The following is an 18206-nucleotide window of genomic DNA, read 5'->3' as shown; positions in this document are numbered from 1 at the left end:
GCCAAACCAACCGAGGGACAGACAGAGCATGCACAACAAAGACTTAAATGGGGCATGTGTTATACACCGAAGAGATACGTATTCTCACTGTCCTCAACAATCACTCTGCTCCGAGGTTCACACAATCTATTTCTTTGTTCCTTCTCAGTAACTTGTGGAATGTCCTGACGGGAATCAGCACAACAAAATAATCAAGTCAAAGATAGTCATAATCTCTGGAATTTTTGTGTTGTTTTGCAGGCTATCAAGCAGCTAATAACTTTACTCTAGCAACCAACTTAATTTCTAACCAGGGTCAAGTACCATTTCATGTGTCTGATTTGCACGTCTGCTTTGCAAGAAAAGCAACATCAGAATTTATATGCAGTGTATTACTTAGAACAAGGTACTAGATTATCATAATGAAATTGTCTCTGGAATTCTGGATAGTAATCAATGAAAATACATTACCTCTTAAGAAGATTTAAGAAAATGCAACAGCCACCAAGAACATTTACATGTTCCAAGAAGGATGACAAAAGTGAACTGTGTGAAAGAGCATGAATGATCATATTCAGTATGTCCTCGATGCATGCTATATCTTGGCTCCTCTCAGAAAATGATACAAGAGCTTGTATATCATCAGGAGATACTTTAAGCCTGTAAATCAATGTTTGTTGCATTACAAGCTAAGTCTGCGAAAAACACTTAGAGATTGCTCCCATGTGATGCGCAGAAAAAATGGAAAAATAGATAGGACACCTAGAAGATATCTGGATATGAAAGCAAAGGCAGAAGGGAGGGTAGAAGGAAAACCATCAAATCATCTCTAAAAGATTTTTTGGAAGTTGGACGTACTTACTTTATGCTCATTTCTGCTAAGCTCAGAAGGAGAAGTCGAAGCTTGCGGATTTCTTCTATCTTAGGTCTCTCTCCAATAACTTGTTTCGTAATTGGATGCAGCAATGGCTTGGAACCGACAACATACCTAGAATCTATCTTTTCCCAATAATATTGACGCACAATGTCAATAACTCTAGGGAGTCCACATAGTAGCGGTAAAAACCTTCCGTCAGTTTCAAAATATTGTATCAAGAACATATAAAGATCTCTCTGTACTTCATAGCTTGCATATAACCATATTTCTGGATTCAAATAAACTTGTGAAATAGCATCTTTCAGCAGAACCTTTGACATACCTGAAGATGCACAGATTGTTTTTTAATAATGTGCAGCTTCGAATATCATACACTGACAAAAAGACCACACTCAGCACGTGAGAGAGAGAGAGAGAGAGAATACCGCAGTTTCTTAGAACATCAAACATATACTTCATTGCAGGAAGTGTTTTCATATTTAACAGCTGAGGTGTAGCAGCTTGAAGCAAGAAACCCAGAATAGATAATCCTGAAAGAAGATACATCTGTTGTTGATTTGATACATTTCCATCCAGAACAGATGCGACCAGCTCAATGACCTCTGCTGCCAATTTATCATCGATGACAGATGTATGACAAGATACAACATCACAAAATTGAGTGAAGAGAGGGAAAAATACAGAGACACCACCGACGCAATAAATAATATCCTGCGGCAGGCGCCGTGAGCATAACTTTGTCCCGCCGATGATTGTTGCTTCAACTGTACTTTTGTCAGCACTATCGAGAGCAGATGACACACTGAACAGAGTCTTGCTCTCACTGGCCTGGGGATATGGAGGAAAGGAAAAATATTCTATTAGTCAATCTGAACTTTTGATGTAACATCCAAGAGCCCAAAATCTGCCCAAACTTGCCCAACATGGAGCAAATTCAGACACATGTTACACCACAATTGACGGCAAACTTGGGAGATGGGAGGATCAACTCAGGACAAAACTCCCTACAGAGAAGGAAGGGTTCGACAAAGTGGTTAACCTCGTCACCTGGTTGATCCGTAAGGAGAGCAAGCTTGGTTTAATACTGGAGCATTTAAGCCATGGCATGATTTAAGCTCAGCTCCCTTAAGCCCTAGGTTGTGCTAGGCAATCTCTTAGTGCTTCTACGTTCTTTCGCTGCTGCTGCTGCTGTTGTTGTTCTTTCGCTGCTGGGGTCCTAGAGACCCCCTGTAAGACTTTACTTTAATATAAACTCATCCAGCTTTCCTGCATTATCTTAATATATACACAGACTTTCTTCCTCACTACAAGGTTCGCCCGGAGTCGCTACGTTTGATTACTTTAGGTCTATTGCGGTCCAAACTCTCACTTAAACTCTGCCTGCTGGGCTAATCCCACTCCCCCTACTATATACTACACACATGGGAAAACACTATTTGGACCAGAGTGTTATACTTGATGAAATAAGTACAGTATCATTCTTAACAGGGAAGAGAATCGGGACCTGTGCATTAAGACCAAAAATTATCTTTGATGAAATGCCATCTCTTGCATCCAAAATTCCCCTATAGAGTGAATCGTCACCATGGAAGGAGTACATATAACTTGGTCCCAGGTTATATATGCCTTTTATTTGCTCTGAAGAGAGAGCATCAGAAAACACATAAACTGGGCCCATTTGACCAGTAAATGCGAAAGTCCTTTCGAAACCAATAGAAAGAGGTTCTTCACCAACAGGTATCAATTGTGTACCGATAGTGCAGCGGGTCATTACCTCATTGACTTTTGCGTACCTGAAAATAACAATAATAAGTTTCGAAGTTACAAGCAAAAATAATCAAGGATGAATAAAAGCCAATAATATATTAAAACCCTTATTAAGAAAACTTTTTTGTCGAGAAAATGCAAAAGCTTTGTGTCTCGATGGATCAAATAGATAGGAAAAAAAAGGTTAATTACAGGCCCAAGTGAACACCACGAAAGCAAAAAAAGGAATAGTACAACGCAAGGGTGCTGAGTGCACATCCCAGCCCTCAGGCAGGAAAATTGCCAGCGTGGCGGCTCCTGCTTTTATCCAAGCAGAACCTCGTCCTTGATATCACTGAGCATACTGCGGAAGTCTGGATTACTGTTGTGGAAAGTGCAAGCATTCCTTTGCTTTCAAACCATCCAATCTGTAAGGAATACTGTACTTGCAAGACCCTTTGTCGCCCTTTCAGAGTCCTCTGCTTCGCGATGAGCCACCCGTCGATGAGAGTTTCTCCAGGGATAGGGGCTCTAAGCTCTGACCAAGGAGAAACTTCTGGCAATATTTCTCTGGCAAAGGAGCAGTCCACCAACAGATGCTGCATCATCTCCAGGGTTTGCCCACAAAGCAGGGAGGTCGGGCTGGGTGGTAGGCCTCTACGCGTGGTCTCTCAGCCATCCAGCAATGGTCCATGCGGGCTAGCCAGAAGAACCTCACCTCTTCTGGAGCCCACGACTTCCAAGTCGGCTTCCAGGACCTGCAGTAAACTTAGCCATGTAAGGTTTCCCTGTAGCAATCATTGAGCAGAGTTAGGATTCTACTCTGATGCCAAACGAGAAAGTCAGAATCATCCTGAGGTGGGCTGCAGCAATCGCGTGTCAGAGCACCACAAACTGTTGCCTCCACTAAGGAAAGGCTGCTGAGAATGTCGTCAATCCAAGTCCTGTTCTGCAGACCCTGTGCCGCAGTGTGGGCTGCTTCTTTTTCTCAAAACGAAGGCAAAAAAATTGCCACATTTTATTAATAGAGACAGAGAAGAAAGATGTCCAGTTAATTAACGGAAAACTGGACGAAAACCGTTACAAACACACCCACAAACACCCCGGACAACACCAGCAGGCCTGGCTACCAACACGCACTCCATACACACCAACGATAAGGAACGTCAAAGCCGCACGCACGTGCCATCGTCATCACAGATCACTCCTCGAGCTGACGACTCTGACTTCACCACAAACGACCACCAACAAATCCTCCCCGTGCGGTTGCAGAAAGCCCACGCTAGCCTATGCCAAACAGCCGGCCAACACGTCAAGGACAAGGCGGCTCCGATTCTGAGGACAAGCTCGGAAAGGGAGATACGCAGACCTTGTGCTGGAGATCTCTGAACATTGAACCACCTTCCGCGAGGCACCATCGCCGGCACCAGAGGCACCTAGCACGTCAACCGGTGTCATCGTCATCGACAACAGCCCTCCGGACCGGCGACTCCGACTTCACCACAAGCAGATAAATAGAAACCCTACCAGCTACAGCTTCAACACCACCAATTCACGATAGACCGCTGCACGGACAACCCACAAGACCACGGACGATCCACACCAAAAGTGTGGGGTTTTCACCTTCGCTTGGGAAACTTGGTGAGAATTGCCGGTGCGGTCTCCATCAGCACATGCACATCTAACCAGCGGTCCATCCAGAAGTGGCTTGTCTCGCCATTGCCAAGCTTGGGGAAGGTTGAGGCGGCAAAGAACAGAGCACCATGCCCAATTTGTATAGGTCCAAAATGCCGAGTCATCCAAGCTCATTTGGACGCAGACCCGCTCCAATTCACAAGACAATTGCTGCCATTAGCCTCCTTGTGCCCAGCCCAGGTGAAATCACTGATCTTGTTTGACTTGCTCGATGAGCTTCTTCTCTGTGTGTGGGTGTGCGTGAGGGGGGGGGGGGGGGGGGGGGGGGCACCAAGAGTTAGTGGAAACTGTGTCTTCCAAGAGTTGGCAACCTGTTGGCAATGCACTGCAGAAGCGGCTGGAGTTGCAGGCACATTGGGCACCTGACAGTGAGAGAGATGCCAACCTGAATGGGAACTCAGTGAGTTGGCAGCCACACCAGATAATCTCCTCGATGTTCTCAACGCCGCAATTAATGGGAGATGCAGAGCTCTTGGCAGGGTTAGTGACAAGGTCTGAGGCAACACTGAACGCCAGGAGAAGGCCCTTCACCGCACAAGATCATGCCTGGATGAGTGGAAGAGCGCAACGACATCGTAAGCGTAAAGGGATACTGCCAGTATGTCCCTGCGCGGGTGGAGTTGGTGAAGAAAGCCGTAATCCAAGGCGTGGGGAATGACCGTATGAGGCAGCTGTGTGTCCACAACGATCAAGCAGACTTGCGGTGAGAGGGATCCCCTTGCCGCAGGCCCTTTCGGAGCCAAATCGGGGCGCCGGGCACGCCGTTGATCATGACCAGCCTGCTGGCAGAAGACCACAAGATGCATAACCAGCCGCACCATCTTTCTCCAAAACCATAGCGCCGCAAAACCTCCAGAATAAAAGCTCAACAAACAGAATCAAAGGACTTCGTGAGGTTAGAAGTGCAAAAAGGTGACCCTGAGGGTACTATCTTTGGTTCAAACAAATGAACTAGTTTTCCAAAAAGTGATGTGATTTTAAAATTTTAGTTCATTTGGTTGAACTAAGTAGAGTCCCATTTGCACCTCTAAGCGAGGTCAAGCTCGAGGAGCGTCCGGCCATCCGCTGGAGTTTGAATTGATGAAGAAGCCACGCGGATAGCTGCACCCGCACGAAGTTGTCGTGCAGGCTGCGTCCTACAGTGAACGCGCTCTGGTTGCGTGAGACCAGTGCGCTAAGTGTTGGTGCCAAATGCATGGGTAGGAGCTTCGCAAACAGCTTGCTCATGATGTGTATGAGGCTGATTGACCTGAAGTCGCTGAGGCAATCAGCGTCAGGTTTCTTCGGAAAAAGGGTTAGCAGGGCTTGATTCAGGACATGAAACCCGTGACCCCTCAGCTCATAGAGCTGCTGCAATTATTTGCTCAACCTAAATATAAACACTCGTGTGTATATTGTACCTCGATGTGACAAAGATAAATTTAAAAATTGTTGTAAACTATAAATGCAGAATTATTTGCTCACCTACACTTCTCGGATGATACTAGCTCCCCATCAACATAACACCTCAGCTGGCTTCCTCCAGAGAAAGCTCTTCCTATTGTATGAGTAACAGAAAGGAACCTCCACTCCTTTGGTGGGAGGTTGAGTTGTAACAGAACAGACTGATGCTTTTGGTTGATAGACTGCCAAAACAGGGCAAGAGCAGACTTTAGCATAGCACATAATTTCAGTGACAGTGACAAAATGCATGGTCTAAGGCCAAGATATATACAGCTACTATGGGGGGGAAACAAGCATGAAGTACCAACATCATCTGGAATGCCTGCTGTCCAGATTTATGGTGTGCTTGATGTGCGGCCCGTTTGCCAATGCCAACTTTTGGTTATGCCCAACCCGTTGTCTGTCGATTGGAAAGACAATTCATGGTCAAACCCCCATCTAATAGCCCAGACCCTTCTCTCTATTGGCATAAAAACTGGCTAGCAACCAAGTGCTAGCCAATATTGCCAATCATTGGCAAGTTTTAGCTTTGCCAAAAATTGGCTTGCCAAATTATTGGCATTGACAAATGGGGCATCAAACCAAGCACACTCTTAGACCAAACATTTAACATTTCTAAGCGGGATAAGTCTAATAATTTGTCAATTGCCCCCCTGAACCCCCACAAAAGTCCAATTAATCACTAAACCTGTAAATTAATCACGGAACGCTAAGGCTACTTTGTAGAAATGTTTTTTCCACGGTGAAAGGTGATAGGATCTACTTTCGGCACATGGACCGGCATGTGGTGAGAAACGCAAATAAAAAAAAATCACTCTGCCACCCAAGTTGAGCTTGGTGACATCATAGTAGCCCGTCGATATACTTGTCACCAAAAAGTTCTTCACTGCCTCCTTTTATACCAGTGGAGTAGAGAATTCACAGAGGGAGGGAGGGAAAGATTTTGGCCATCTGTTTCTGATTCAGATTCGGCCACCTGATTTGGCCATCAGTAGATTTTGTGCTTGTCTAGAGTGGTTGCTTCTTGCTCCGGCTTTTTAAGTTTCTGTTTCTGTCGACACTTGGTGAGAGCTTGTTCTTCTTTTTGTGGTCGTGCCCTCATGGCATTGTGAACACTTCTCATAATATTATAATTACATGCAGCTCTCCTGCATGTCCTCGAAAAAAAAGATTTGGCCGTCATGGCTTCTTTTTTTTTTCAGGCTGGCATGTCAGCCACGTTGTGTCCATGGTGGCAAAACTGCTTCAAAACCAATCCTGCAGGGTTAAATGCTTAGGTGTTTGATGTGTAACGGTTGGATGTCCTGTTTTCTAGCTCAGGAAGATATGGACTGTTCTGCAGGTTCAGGGGAGTAAATTTGAGTAATTCCTAAGACTAGGCCATGCCCTTTATAACGTTATGCTATGGGGTTAGTAATGGCTCGTAGGAGAATCCTCGGGCCTGCTGCTCCCACCGAAGCCCTGAGATGAGGGAAGATGGTTTAGAGGCAGCCAGGGGATTTCTTAAAATTGCTTATGGAACTAGTAAAATCTCCAAAGCTGTTATTGTGTCATTTTCCATGCAGTTGTGTTGCAAGCTGGAAGTTCAATGAATTGTGTTCAGAAACCGATCAACTGATCTAGTATAAAAGTGGAGATTGGTAATAATTTTATAGGACAAAAATAGATATGCTAGTTAATAGAACGTAAAATCTGATAAATTATTTCACAACAATAACTCAATTATGAAGTACCTGATTGACTCAAACCATGGCAGAAAAACACAATTACCTCATATACTAAAGCACTTTTGCTAAGCATTGCTGCACACCCCTTTCCATCTTCTGTGAAAAAGGAGAAAAGGCCCATCATACCATTTTCTGGGAAGTTTTCTACTCTTAACCAGCAAGAAAAAGATAGCCCTCTATTGTAAGGCCATTGAAATGGAGATTTTATTTCAATACCCTGTCAAGGAAAAAGAAAGATTAAATATTGTACTTCATGATAAAGTACTCCCTCCGTTCCTAAATACTTGTTGCTGTTTTAGTGCAAGTTTGCACTCAAACACTAAAACAGCGACAAGTATTTAGGAACGGAGGGAGTATGACGCATAAAGAAGGTAAATGAACATGAAAAAAAATAAAACAATGTTATTGGTAGAACATTGTCAAAAGTAGAATGTGTCATCATAATTAACCCCAAAAGGGTTCATAAACCGAGGGACAAAAGAAAAGCTACTTTAACACATGGTAACATATGCCTAACTCATAGCAAATAGTTATTTTCGAGAAAAGGCAAGAGCCTTGCATCTCAATATATTGAAAAGGTATAGTAGTATTTACAAGCCAGGAGGGTACAGCAAACAAGCTGAAAACATAAACTGGTTGGCATCCCAAGTGCTGGGGAGAGCAAACCTAAGACCTAAAGCTCCAGCCCGCATCCACACCATGGCTTCCTTATGGAACTTGAAAAGGAGGGAGGCAAGATTAAAGTGCCATCATTTCACCCCAAAAACGTTTGGGAGATTATCTGGAAACCCACATAGCTTGTTCTCATGGTTGCTTTCCCACACCTTCTTAGTGCCCCCACCCACCCGCACACTTCCCGCCACCCAAAGCTCAGTGTGAAAAACCCCACTTTGGACCCATGAACACCAGAGTTCAAAACTTGGCAACCGGTTGTCATTTAAACAATGAATCTGAAGAAAAATAAATTCTAAATAGCCAAATAAATATGACAGGACTCACAGAATCATGGCCACTGAATTCAAAAAAAGCTTCTGGACCCTTTTCCTTGAGCATGTGGCTGAGACTTGTCAAAAGCAAAGAAGTGTGCTTTTGCTTGGCACCAATCTTCTCGCTACGTAAGAGGGCAAAGATTTTCCTAATATCCTTCCCACATATACTGTGTGCACCAATTATCTGAATCAACTCTGCAATTCCGAGAACTGTGTCATCATTTTCCTCAGTTGAAAACCAATCAAGAAGAACACTAAGCAACCCTGCTCTGAAACAGTAGGTTCTATTTGTAATGGACTGCTTGAGCAACTGCTGCAAGACAACAAGCCCATAATGTTGAAGTGATGTGCTGCTCTGCCGATCAGAAATAGGTGATGTTACAAAAATGCAAAACATATTGATTTAATTTATCAAAGGATGGCAGTCACATATCTGTTTGTGTGTGTGTGAGAGAGAGAGAACCTTTTGTAAAACGTTCAGAAATAACACCACAACATCTTCATTCTGAGAAATAAATTAAGAAAACACTTGTGATAATAATCAAAGAATGGAGCGCATAAAAATTAAATAGATCCTAAAATAATGTTAAAATGGTTCAAGCATATGGTAATTACTAGCCTTTATTGTTGTTTTCTCATTTATCTCAAACTTCCCATCAACTAGCATACTAAGCAATGCACCCAAGAGCCGCTCACTTGGCAACCATTTGTAAAAATCCAATAGCATGCTCTGTAGTGTTTGATAACCCACACCAACTAGCATTCTGAAAGCAGCCTAGACAAGACAAAACCAAGATTTATTAGCACATCAGAAGAAGCTATTGCATAAAACAATATACACCAATATGATTACCTTGGAAGCATTATTTCCTTCAAGTAATAAGGTTAATGTCTCAAGGACGTTAAGGACCAAGCGCTCACAAGTTGCCTCGTCGAAAGTTCCATTCAATAAAGAGATAATGTGCAGAAAGCACCCTCCATTGCGAAATAAATTTTGATAGTACTAAGCAAAATGGATTACAGAAGTATATTTGTAAACAGTGTCATTTATGGCAGGAGGCAAACACTATTGTCATTGTAAACTGCTATGTGTAAAGATATACATATGGAAACTTACCACACGATCCATCAAAATGATCTCTCTCATGCTGACCAGTAGATCAATTAACAATTCTGAGTTCACCTTTTCCTTTTCATTTGCTTGAGTGAAGTTCTCCAAATATTTGGAGCATAGCTGCAACTTTGCAGCATGATCTTGTGCTGAGGTTGGAGGCAACTGGTTGTAATAAATAATCACAATATTTTAGCTCCAAACGTTAACAGCAAGACTAACAGGAGGAGAATTTGAGATAAACACAGTTTTACCCTAAATAAGGCAAGCACTTGCTCCAGTACATGCTTCCGGAGGTTCTCTTCTTGGAATAAATTGAATAAACACTCAATACATTCCCCATTGTGCAAAACCAGAATTCTTCCATCGCTAGATATAGTGACATAATCCTTAAGGAGGCTCAAACCTAATTCTAGACATTTAAGAGTGTGATCTGCTCTGTCCTCAGGTAAACTCATCTCAGTATTTTTTTTCTGAGAACCTTCTGTGGTGATGATAATGTCAGGACGAGGCAAAGCCCTAGAGTTTTGAAGTCCTTGTGCCTGATAGCATGCAACCTTAAGGACTCTAGTAATTGCATCCAATGACTTGATTGAAGCTAGAGTTTGTTCTGTTGCAAGTTGTAGAATAACACGAAAACATTTTAGAAGAATGCTGGTCACCACTGCATCAGAAACGCCATGCTCAAGTGCATCTAGTAGTGCTGAGCATTCTGGCTACAAAGAACAAAGGGAATATAAAAAAAGAAGGCTATTAGAAAGAAAAAAATCAAAAGAAATAATGTATCATTTATTATTGGTAAAATAATCAACATATAAGTACTAAAGGAGAAAAACAGTTACCAGGTTATACGTGTTTTCATTCATTGTTGCAGCGAACTCCAGGAAGGAGATAGCTTCCACTTGAAGAATGTTAACATCAGTTCTATATGAGCTTTCATAATTAGTTGCTTTCCTATTATTTTTAACATTGTCATTTTGATCCTCTCTAACAATGTGAAATTGGATGTCTTCCACAGAAACAGATGACCCAATGTAGAAACAATCTTCGGAGAATATCAAGTCCCATACACCTTCCTCTCGAAACGCTGTGAGTAGAGCTGGTGCTGAAACAAGAACCCTTCTGAATGTACGGATCATGTAAAGTTGAATGGTTTTGGCTAATATCCTGGAGCATGAGCCACATCATAGAGGGATCAATTTGTCATCAAAGGAGATGAGAAAAAAAAAAGTTCTGTTCAAAGTTTCAATATACAGATGTTCATTGACTTGACTCAGAAATAGTCATGCTTATACAACGGGTACTACTGCATCACATTAGTCCATTGCACATTCAGCAGTTGCAATGTACTTCAGAATATTGCTAGTCACTTGATGAATAACAACTAATTTAGTGAAGTCACAATTGACTGAAAGACTGATCATTTGCATGTGAAGATTTTAATTGAACTCCCATGGTTGTTAAAATAGATAATCTGAGAAAATCTTCCATAGAGCAAAAGGAAGCATATAGATAGTATTGAACAAAGGAAAGGTAACTATTCTAGCTGAAAAGGAGATCCATGCCAGTCCATTTAAAAAACTTACTTTATATGGTTTGGTAATTCAGTTTCACTGGTACAAGCTTTGATGCATAGAAAGACTGTTAGGAGAACCCTTATCATCCATCTCACAGACTGCTCCTGATAAGCTGATGGGATGGTGACAGAAATTTGGCTGATAGCTATTTCATCAGAGCAGCATTTCACAATGTTTGAGGGGAGAATAAAAGAGCAAAGTGTGGTGCTCAACTTTACAGAATAGTCATTCCATTCTGTTATATCAAGAAAATGAATTGGACCAGAGATAGAATCTAGTGCGAGAGAAGTCCTGGTGTTATCCTTTTGCCGATGAAACTCCTGAATCATAAATGCAGGCCAACTGATGCTGTTTGCAAATTTATGCACCCATGCATTTTCGCATAAAAATTGCAAATTGCTGACATTGCCAAATCTGAATAGCAGTCAAGGACCAAATATGGGGAAATGCTGAAGTAGTATAATATCAAAGTTCAGATACATTACTAAATTCTTCAATTTCATTGAAAGTAGAGTGTAGTGAATAGCAAGTCAATTTGTCCCCATGGTATGAACCATACGACCAAAATTTACTTAAATTAAGTATTGGCACAGTATATTGATATTCTTCATTTTTAGATAAGTATATTAATATTCTGGAAGTTGCAAAACAAACTTTAATTACCAATTAAAAGTGGTTTAGAGCACAGGATACACTGCCTCGCTCATAATTTCCAAATAAAGTATCTGGAGCAGAAGAATTTCACCCCTATAAAAGCATGGCAATGTCAGAACATAAATGCAGGGATAGAATATAGGAGCTGAATGCTAGCATAACAAAGCTGAACTCTTAAGCTAGCAGCTTGACATTTATTTTTCACTGCAAAACTTTCATGATATAGAGGGTGAATGATAGAATATCATTGCAGATTTTCAAAAAAAAAGTTGCTCATTACAAAACTTTCATGCGTAATAGAACATGGAAAATGCCCACAAAAGTTGGACGAGTAATTGGCAGAATATAATTAATGTTGACTAAAGAAATACATGTTGAAGATACCAAATCCAGTATTTTCTTTAAAGAAGCGTGACTTTATGTTCCAAAGTTTCAACCATTGTGCTCTATAAGTTTGTCAGAAAAAATTAGATATCAAATTAGAAAATTGAAATCATAGATGAAACTAATGTTTTGATATTGACATTCCAAAATGAAAATGTCAAACTTAGCAATGTCAAGTAAATTGTAGTGTGCATTTTGAGTATGGACATGTGACTTTCACATAAATATTGTTCTTGAATGTCAAATTTAAGCAAATGATGTTTTCAAACTTTAACTTCAAAATAAATTTTGTTCAAGAAAAACTTCAACATAAATTTCAGGTCTCTTTTTTCTTGCAAAAGCACTGCTCTGTTTTGCAATATAGTTTTACTTGATCTAGAAAACTCTTATGTATATAACTAGTTTTTCCCTTACACGGAGTATTTTCCATTCTGAGTACAATATGAGAGAACAAGGAAAGGAAGCACGCCATGACAAACAGAAGTACTCTAGGCTCTCAAAGGTGCACCTTTCATCTTTTGAGATGGATGAATGCTTCGAAACTGAAAATTTATTTGAAGGAAGCCCTAGCCCATCCAGTAAAATTTCCAGCCCACCTATGCTTCTGAAATGATTCTGTGCACGGGTACCAGATATAGTCGATCGCAGAGTGCACAAAGTGGTAAAATGAAGTGAGAGATCAGTCCACTGCTCTTTCAAATTCAGCCTCTGAATGACCCGTAAGAGTTCTGCAGTAACACTTTTATATTTATAAAAAAAATGGTAGAAATTTAATAATAGCCCTATGACCACATTGTAAACTTCAGATAGATCCACAGGTAAACATGGTACAAATTTAACAACACCCCTATGATCAACTTCAGATAGATCCACTGGCAAACATCTTTTGACATGCATTATTTGTGGTCCATGGTGTTGCAGCAGACCTCTGGTTTCTTCTTAGAACCTCATACACGTCCAGTGGTATAAAGTTGTGTTTATTAATCAAAACAAACCTATCTTTCCCAGCTTAATTTAATTGTCTAATTTAGAACTATTACTGAACTAGAACTGTGTTTTTTTTCTACCAATACAAAGCTGACATGAATAAGCAGTGAAGTCTGCAGACAATGTCTATGCTCTTTTCTGTTATCAAACTCCCTTGGTACATCAGGATTCTCTCACATGCATGATATTATTCCTAAGTGCTCGATTAGTTCAAAAGTTACTACAGAGATCACTGATGAGAAGTTATTAACATAAGCATGCTAACAACCTACCTTTAATCATCATCTTTTGATACTTCGAGAATCTATTGCCCAGAGAGTAAAAAACCATGGAATGAAATTAATTTTACTAGGCATCCTGGTGAATTTTCGAGCAAACAGGCTTTAAATGACAAACCAGTAAAGTAGAATAGTAGATAGTAGATACTACTGCATTAATGTAGTTTTAAAGACAAATAAGCAGAACTTATGGTATTCGATTTCAATAGACAGCCAAAGGGCAATTTTACCTACTAACCGGTTGACACAACCAGCTTCCACCACAAGAACAATTGCCTTTTGCTGCCAATGTTGAAGTGCGTCAGAAATGGAGTTCTCTGAAGTACTTGTAGTAACTGCAGTCAAATGACTGTTTGATCGGGCATATTTAGTGGTGTCGACAAAGCGGGGATCCCTTGTAACAGTTGGCTCCAACTTTATGAAATTTGAAATTATTGTGATTATGCATATGAGTATCTTCAGCATCATCCTTGTATTTTCTACCGCTTGACCTGAAGATTGGTCATCTACAGCGTGCAGGCTGTTCAAGGTTTTGAGCTGATCAACTGCAGCTGAGTATAACAAAGACAAAAGAGTTATTTAAAAATATTTGATAATAATCCATCAAAATCAGATTCAGGAAAGCATAGTTAAGCTAACGAGTAAAAAAAAACATAACGAGAATCCAGCACCCAGAAGATATCTCTTAGAATGAGTGATCAGCACCTGAAAAAATTTGCTACCTTTTAGTAGAGAAGTAACCTTCTGCACACCACCATAATAGCTAAATACTCTACAGTTATGCACGGAGCGAGTCAGAATAGCCAGGCACTCAAGAACATGTAATCTTTCAGCGCTTAATTCCAGGGGTTCTGGCTGGTCTGAATGCTTCGGAGAAGATTCTGGACTGGTGCCACCTAATAATGCAAGACAAGAGCAAATGTGATCCCATTTATCACAATAACTGCCAAAAGCAAAAATAGCATCATCACAAAATCAACAGTCCTCAATGTATCATTCACAGCAAGTATTCTAGACCACACACTGTGTTGCCTGCAGATAAATTGTTGTGTAGTGAGTATTGCAGCGATACTGTAGCGCAGGAAGTGTTCACGCATGACATAAATGTTGATTCCCTTTTGTGTGTGTCTGCGTTGATTAATGCTAAATTTTGTGTAGCACTGCCATTTTGGAAGAAACTCTATTTTTGATAGACTAGCTACATAAAGACCATCCTTAGAGCCATAAGCCCATAACAACAAAAGATTCCACAACGGAGCACAACACACCACTGCACAACAATGGCAAACTAGTTATAAGCGAATTGGCTAGACAAAAGAAGTGACAGGTAGTCGACAAATGGAAGCAAGTTAGTTAGCTCACTTTTATTTTAATTACGCCACTAAAACTGTCCCCAGTCTCAGGAGAATCCATTTTCAAATATCTGTTCACTGAGAGAATCAAGAGTTTAATATTGGACTAATGCTCTGAAAGGGCCTAGGTGACTGTAGTATGTCCATTAATAGGACTACAGGAGAGTGCATGGCCATTTCTTATAGGGCTGTCACTGGGTATCTGTTTTGTTTTTTGAAAGAAAACTGTAAGGGAAACCCCTGCAGTATAAATAGGAACCTAAATTTGCATCCTTGAGGACTTGAACCCAGGTGGTGGGATTGTGCATCCAGTCCCCCAACCAAGGCTCACTTCCTCACTGCATTAATGTAGTTCAACATAACATGTAAATATATTGCATGATCAGATAGTAGTAGGTGGGATGTTATGCAGTACCACAAGCAAAGAAGAATTCACAAACATCAAGATCGCACTGAAGAGAACTAGAGCTGCATCCCACGATAGATACTCATCATATAATATAGCCACTTACTTTCGGTGATAGTTGACGTTATTAGTGAAATTTCCTGAATCAAAATAAGAATGACCTCAGAAGGATGCCCGTGAGAGCATCCGACGACTGTTTCATCAGATCCTAATTCTTGATCAACCAATTGCTCAATATGGTATGGACCCCAATCTCTGAATGTTTGTACAAATTGTAACAGAAAAATTTGCAGGGATTTCTCCTTTTCATCCTGTAAAAATTTATTACATAGAGATACAAGATATAGTACTGCACAATTAGATAATACTGACTGGATTGCTAATGGAGCAACAAAGAAAGATACTTGGATAGCAAATTATAAAGCACAAATGAGTACAGCTGTGTCTAATTCTTGATAGAAATCTAATCCCATTTAGCAATCATTCTTGTTACCAACCTCACACTTGTAGATAAAGAAACTTGTACAATATAACTTGTAACAACACATGTATACCTATCGTCATATTGGGAGTAGTTCCTAATTCGAAGTTAAACTTGACTTTGTTCAGAGAAAAAAAGTCTAACTTGACTTGAAAGTTGAATAAGAAACATGTTTTTTTTGTAAAGCATTCAACATTGTTACACACAAGCTAACTCTAGGCCCACTGAGCAAAATGATTATTAAGAAGTAAGAAGTAAACACAGCTAAACATAAGTATTAAACTTCGCTTTTTGCTTTAAAATATATGTTTGTCTATTTTTAGTCCGTGTATTTGGCATTTCTCACACATTGCACTTGGACAGGCAATTACTCGGCCATGCCATGCATAAGAATCAGAACACACGCTAAATTAAATATCCCTAGCCCTTTAATCCTTTTACATTACATCAAAGCATGGAGAAAATACATCTACCAAACGTTTGAGACACAATATTTTTATATAGTCTACGATCCTAATCATTAGTGTTTGAAAAGGAACTGGCAAGATTCAGGGAAATACCTTATCAAGGGCATTCTCATACTTCTGCCAAAGTGTGTTTAAGACTCCCTCCTCCGGGCTATCACTAAAACCAGAAGACAAATTCTGAGAAGAAATATTCATGCTGATGTGCAGATAAAATCAAGTGATTCGATAATAGACTTCAGAGATAAGTATGTTTTCTCTTTTCTAGTTTTCTGTCCCTCAACTGTTTGGAAAGTTTGGTCCCTCTTCTTCCAAAAATGGATAAGTTTGGTCCCTCACCCGACCCAAAGTGGTTTCCTCGTCTTTGACCCGACTTGCCATGTGGCCCTCCATGTTAGCTTCTTCTTTTCCTCCTGATTTCCCTTTCGTCCTCACGAGGTGCTCTTCTCCCCTCTAGCTCTGGCGAGTTCGAGCTCCGCATCACCACATGGCACATGCCTCTCCCCTGTTTTTCGTATTGTGTGTGTTTTATCTTAATTAATTGAAGCGGAGCTGCCACCTTCGTCAGAAAAAATATTGTGTGTTTCTTCAGTCATGTGCTGATGTGGCCATAGCACCAACTTGGACAGACGCGTGGTAGGTCAGCCAAAAGAAAAGGCACATAAGCTAGGGTACTGCTTTGGGCAGGTAAGGGACAAGTTTGTCGGTTTAGAAAGATGAGGGACCAAAGATATAAGGAAAAAAGATAAGAGACCAAAAGTGAACTCTGCGGACGGTTGAGGGACCCAAAATGTATTTGTCTCTAGATTTATCTATAATCACGCCATTCCAAAAACTTTTATCTATAATCCTTACAGTTACCGTAGTCCGTAAAAAACATGTTAGATACCATGGACCAATAATATGATAGTATGTCAGACATAACACTTGATGTGTCAGGCAGACTAAACAGAATATTTAGAAATTGCCTGACTGGACAGCATTTGGTGTGCTGTTCCATGCAATCTTATTGAAGGCATATACTCCTTCGTTCAAAATCGTGCCAACCTTTATGGAACGGAGGGAGTAATATTGTTGTTTCATCTACCTATGCTACTCGTCCAATAAGAAGGGACTGGGAGGGAGGCTCATTTCACCGGATTTCATGGAAACCGAAAAAACAAAGCTAGTTTAATTTAATGCTTTTTGTATCATGAATTAACATAAGCACTTGCTCCACTGTAGCCATAGTTGCACGCTCAATGTAAATCATTTTTATAATCATCTAAACAACTCGAAGCAGTAGATTTCCCTCAACAAAAAAACTCGAAGCAGTAGATAACAGTTCGTGAATAAATCTCATAGCTGGGCTGAAACAAAAGCCCTATTACTACTATGAACCCACAGTGAGTTAATCCCAACACATGCATTTCCACAGTACATGAACACGCACACGCAATTGCTGTGACAACCGACAGCGGGACATCGCATGCGAAATTTACGAACGCCAGCTCTGGGGGTTAGGTCTTCTTTTTTCGGGGAACTGGAGATTAGGTCATGGGCAACTGGGAACACGCACGCTAAATTGGAGCCAATGCGGGAGGAGAATGAGCGGGTGTGATCAAACATACGTACCCGAAGACCACGCGGGGCGCGGGAGCGTCGTCGATGTCGGCGCCGCGGAAGGAGCCGCCGCGGACGGAGGGGGTGACGGGCGTGGGCGGCGCGACGGGATTCGGCGACTTGCGGAGGAGATCGGCGACGCCCCGCACAATGTTCATCGCCTCCGACCCGAGCCTACCAGCAGCAGCAGGAGCAGCGCATCACCACCGGCGGCGAGCAAACCTAGAGGATTCGAGTCGAATCCGAAATGGGATCTCGACGTGGAGTGGAGGTGGAGGGGGGGAGCGGGGATCGCCGATCGCGTCGGGCGAGATCGTGAGAGACCAAAATTCCTCCGATCGCGTGTGTGTGCGCGCGGGGTGCACGCGGCGCGTGCGTCGAGCTTCGCCTATGTTTAGACCCGCGAAATGGAGGGATGGACGAGGGGGATTGTGATTTGGCCATTTGGGGGCTG

The 18206-nt window shown here is 41.3% G+C and overlaps 1 protein-coding gene across 1 annotated transcript in view; it reads right to left on the bottom strand.

Annotated features, from left to right (window-relative positions):
* Positions 1-18206, bottom strand: part of LOC100836933 (BEACH domain-containing protein B) — a 30503-nt gene extending 12297 nt beyond the window's left edge. Inside the window, exons 1-21 of the mRNA XM_024459673.1 lie at positions 17765-18206; positions 16247-16310; positions 15312-15516; positions 14170-14343; positions 13678-13998; positions 12691-12910; positions 11838-11891; positions 11154-11558; positions 10410-10734; positions 9822-10283; positions 9574-9732; positions 9310-9459; positions 9076-9231; positions 8920-8961; positions 8467-8811; positions 7511-7684; positions 5762-5922; positions 2361-2649; positions 1282-1684; positions 842-1178; positions 451-639 (exon numbers count right to left, since the gene is read on the bottom strand). Of these exons, the coding sequence (XP_024315441.1) occupies positions 451-639; positions 842-1178; positions 1282-1684; positions 2361-2649; positions 5762-5922; positions 7511-7684; positions 8467-8811; positions 8920-8961; positions 9076-9231; positions 9310-9459; positions 9574-9732; positions 9822-10283; positions 10410-10734; positions 11154-11558; positions 11838-11891; positions 12691-12910; positions 13678-13998; positions 14170-14343; positions 15312-15516; positions 16247-16310; positions 17765-17910 (4781 nt within the window). The 5' untranslated portion in view covers positions 17911-18206. The remainder of the gene's footprint in view (positions 1-450; positions 640-841; positions 1179-1281; positions 1685-2360; positions 2650-5761; positions 5923-7510; positions 7685-8466; positions 8812-8919; positions 8962-9075; positions 9232-9309; positions 9460-9573; positions 9733-9821; positions 10284-10409; positions 10735-11153; positions 11559-11837; positions 11892-12690; positions 12911-13677; positions 13999-14169; positions 14344-15311; positions 15517-16246; positions 16311-17764) is intronic.

This window comes from Brachypodium distachyon, chromosome 1 (assembly GCF_000005505.3).
Source record: "Brachypodium distachyon strain Bd21 chromosome 1, Brachypodium_distachyon_v3.0, whole genome shotgun sequence".
NCBI classification, from domain to species: domain Eukaryota; kingdom Viridiplantae; phylum Streptophyta; class Magnoliopsida; order Poales; family Poaceae; genus Brachypodium; species Brachypodium distachyon.
The sequence above is the reverse complement of the archived record's forward strand: the minus strand, read 5'-3'. Positions and strand labels throughout refer to the sequence as shown.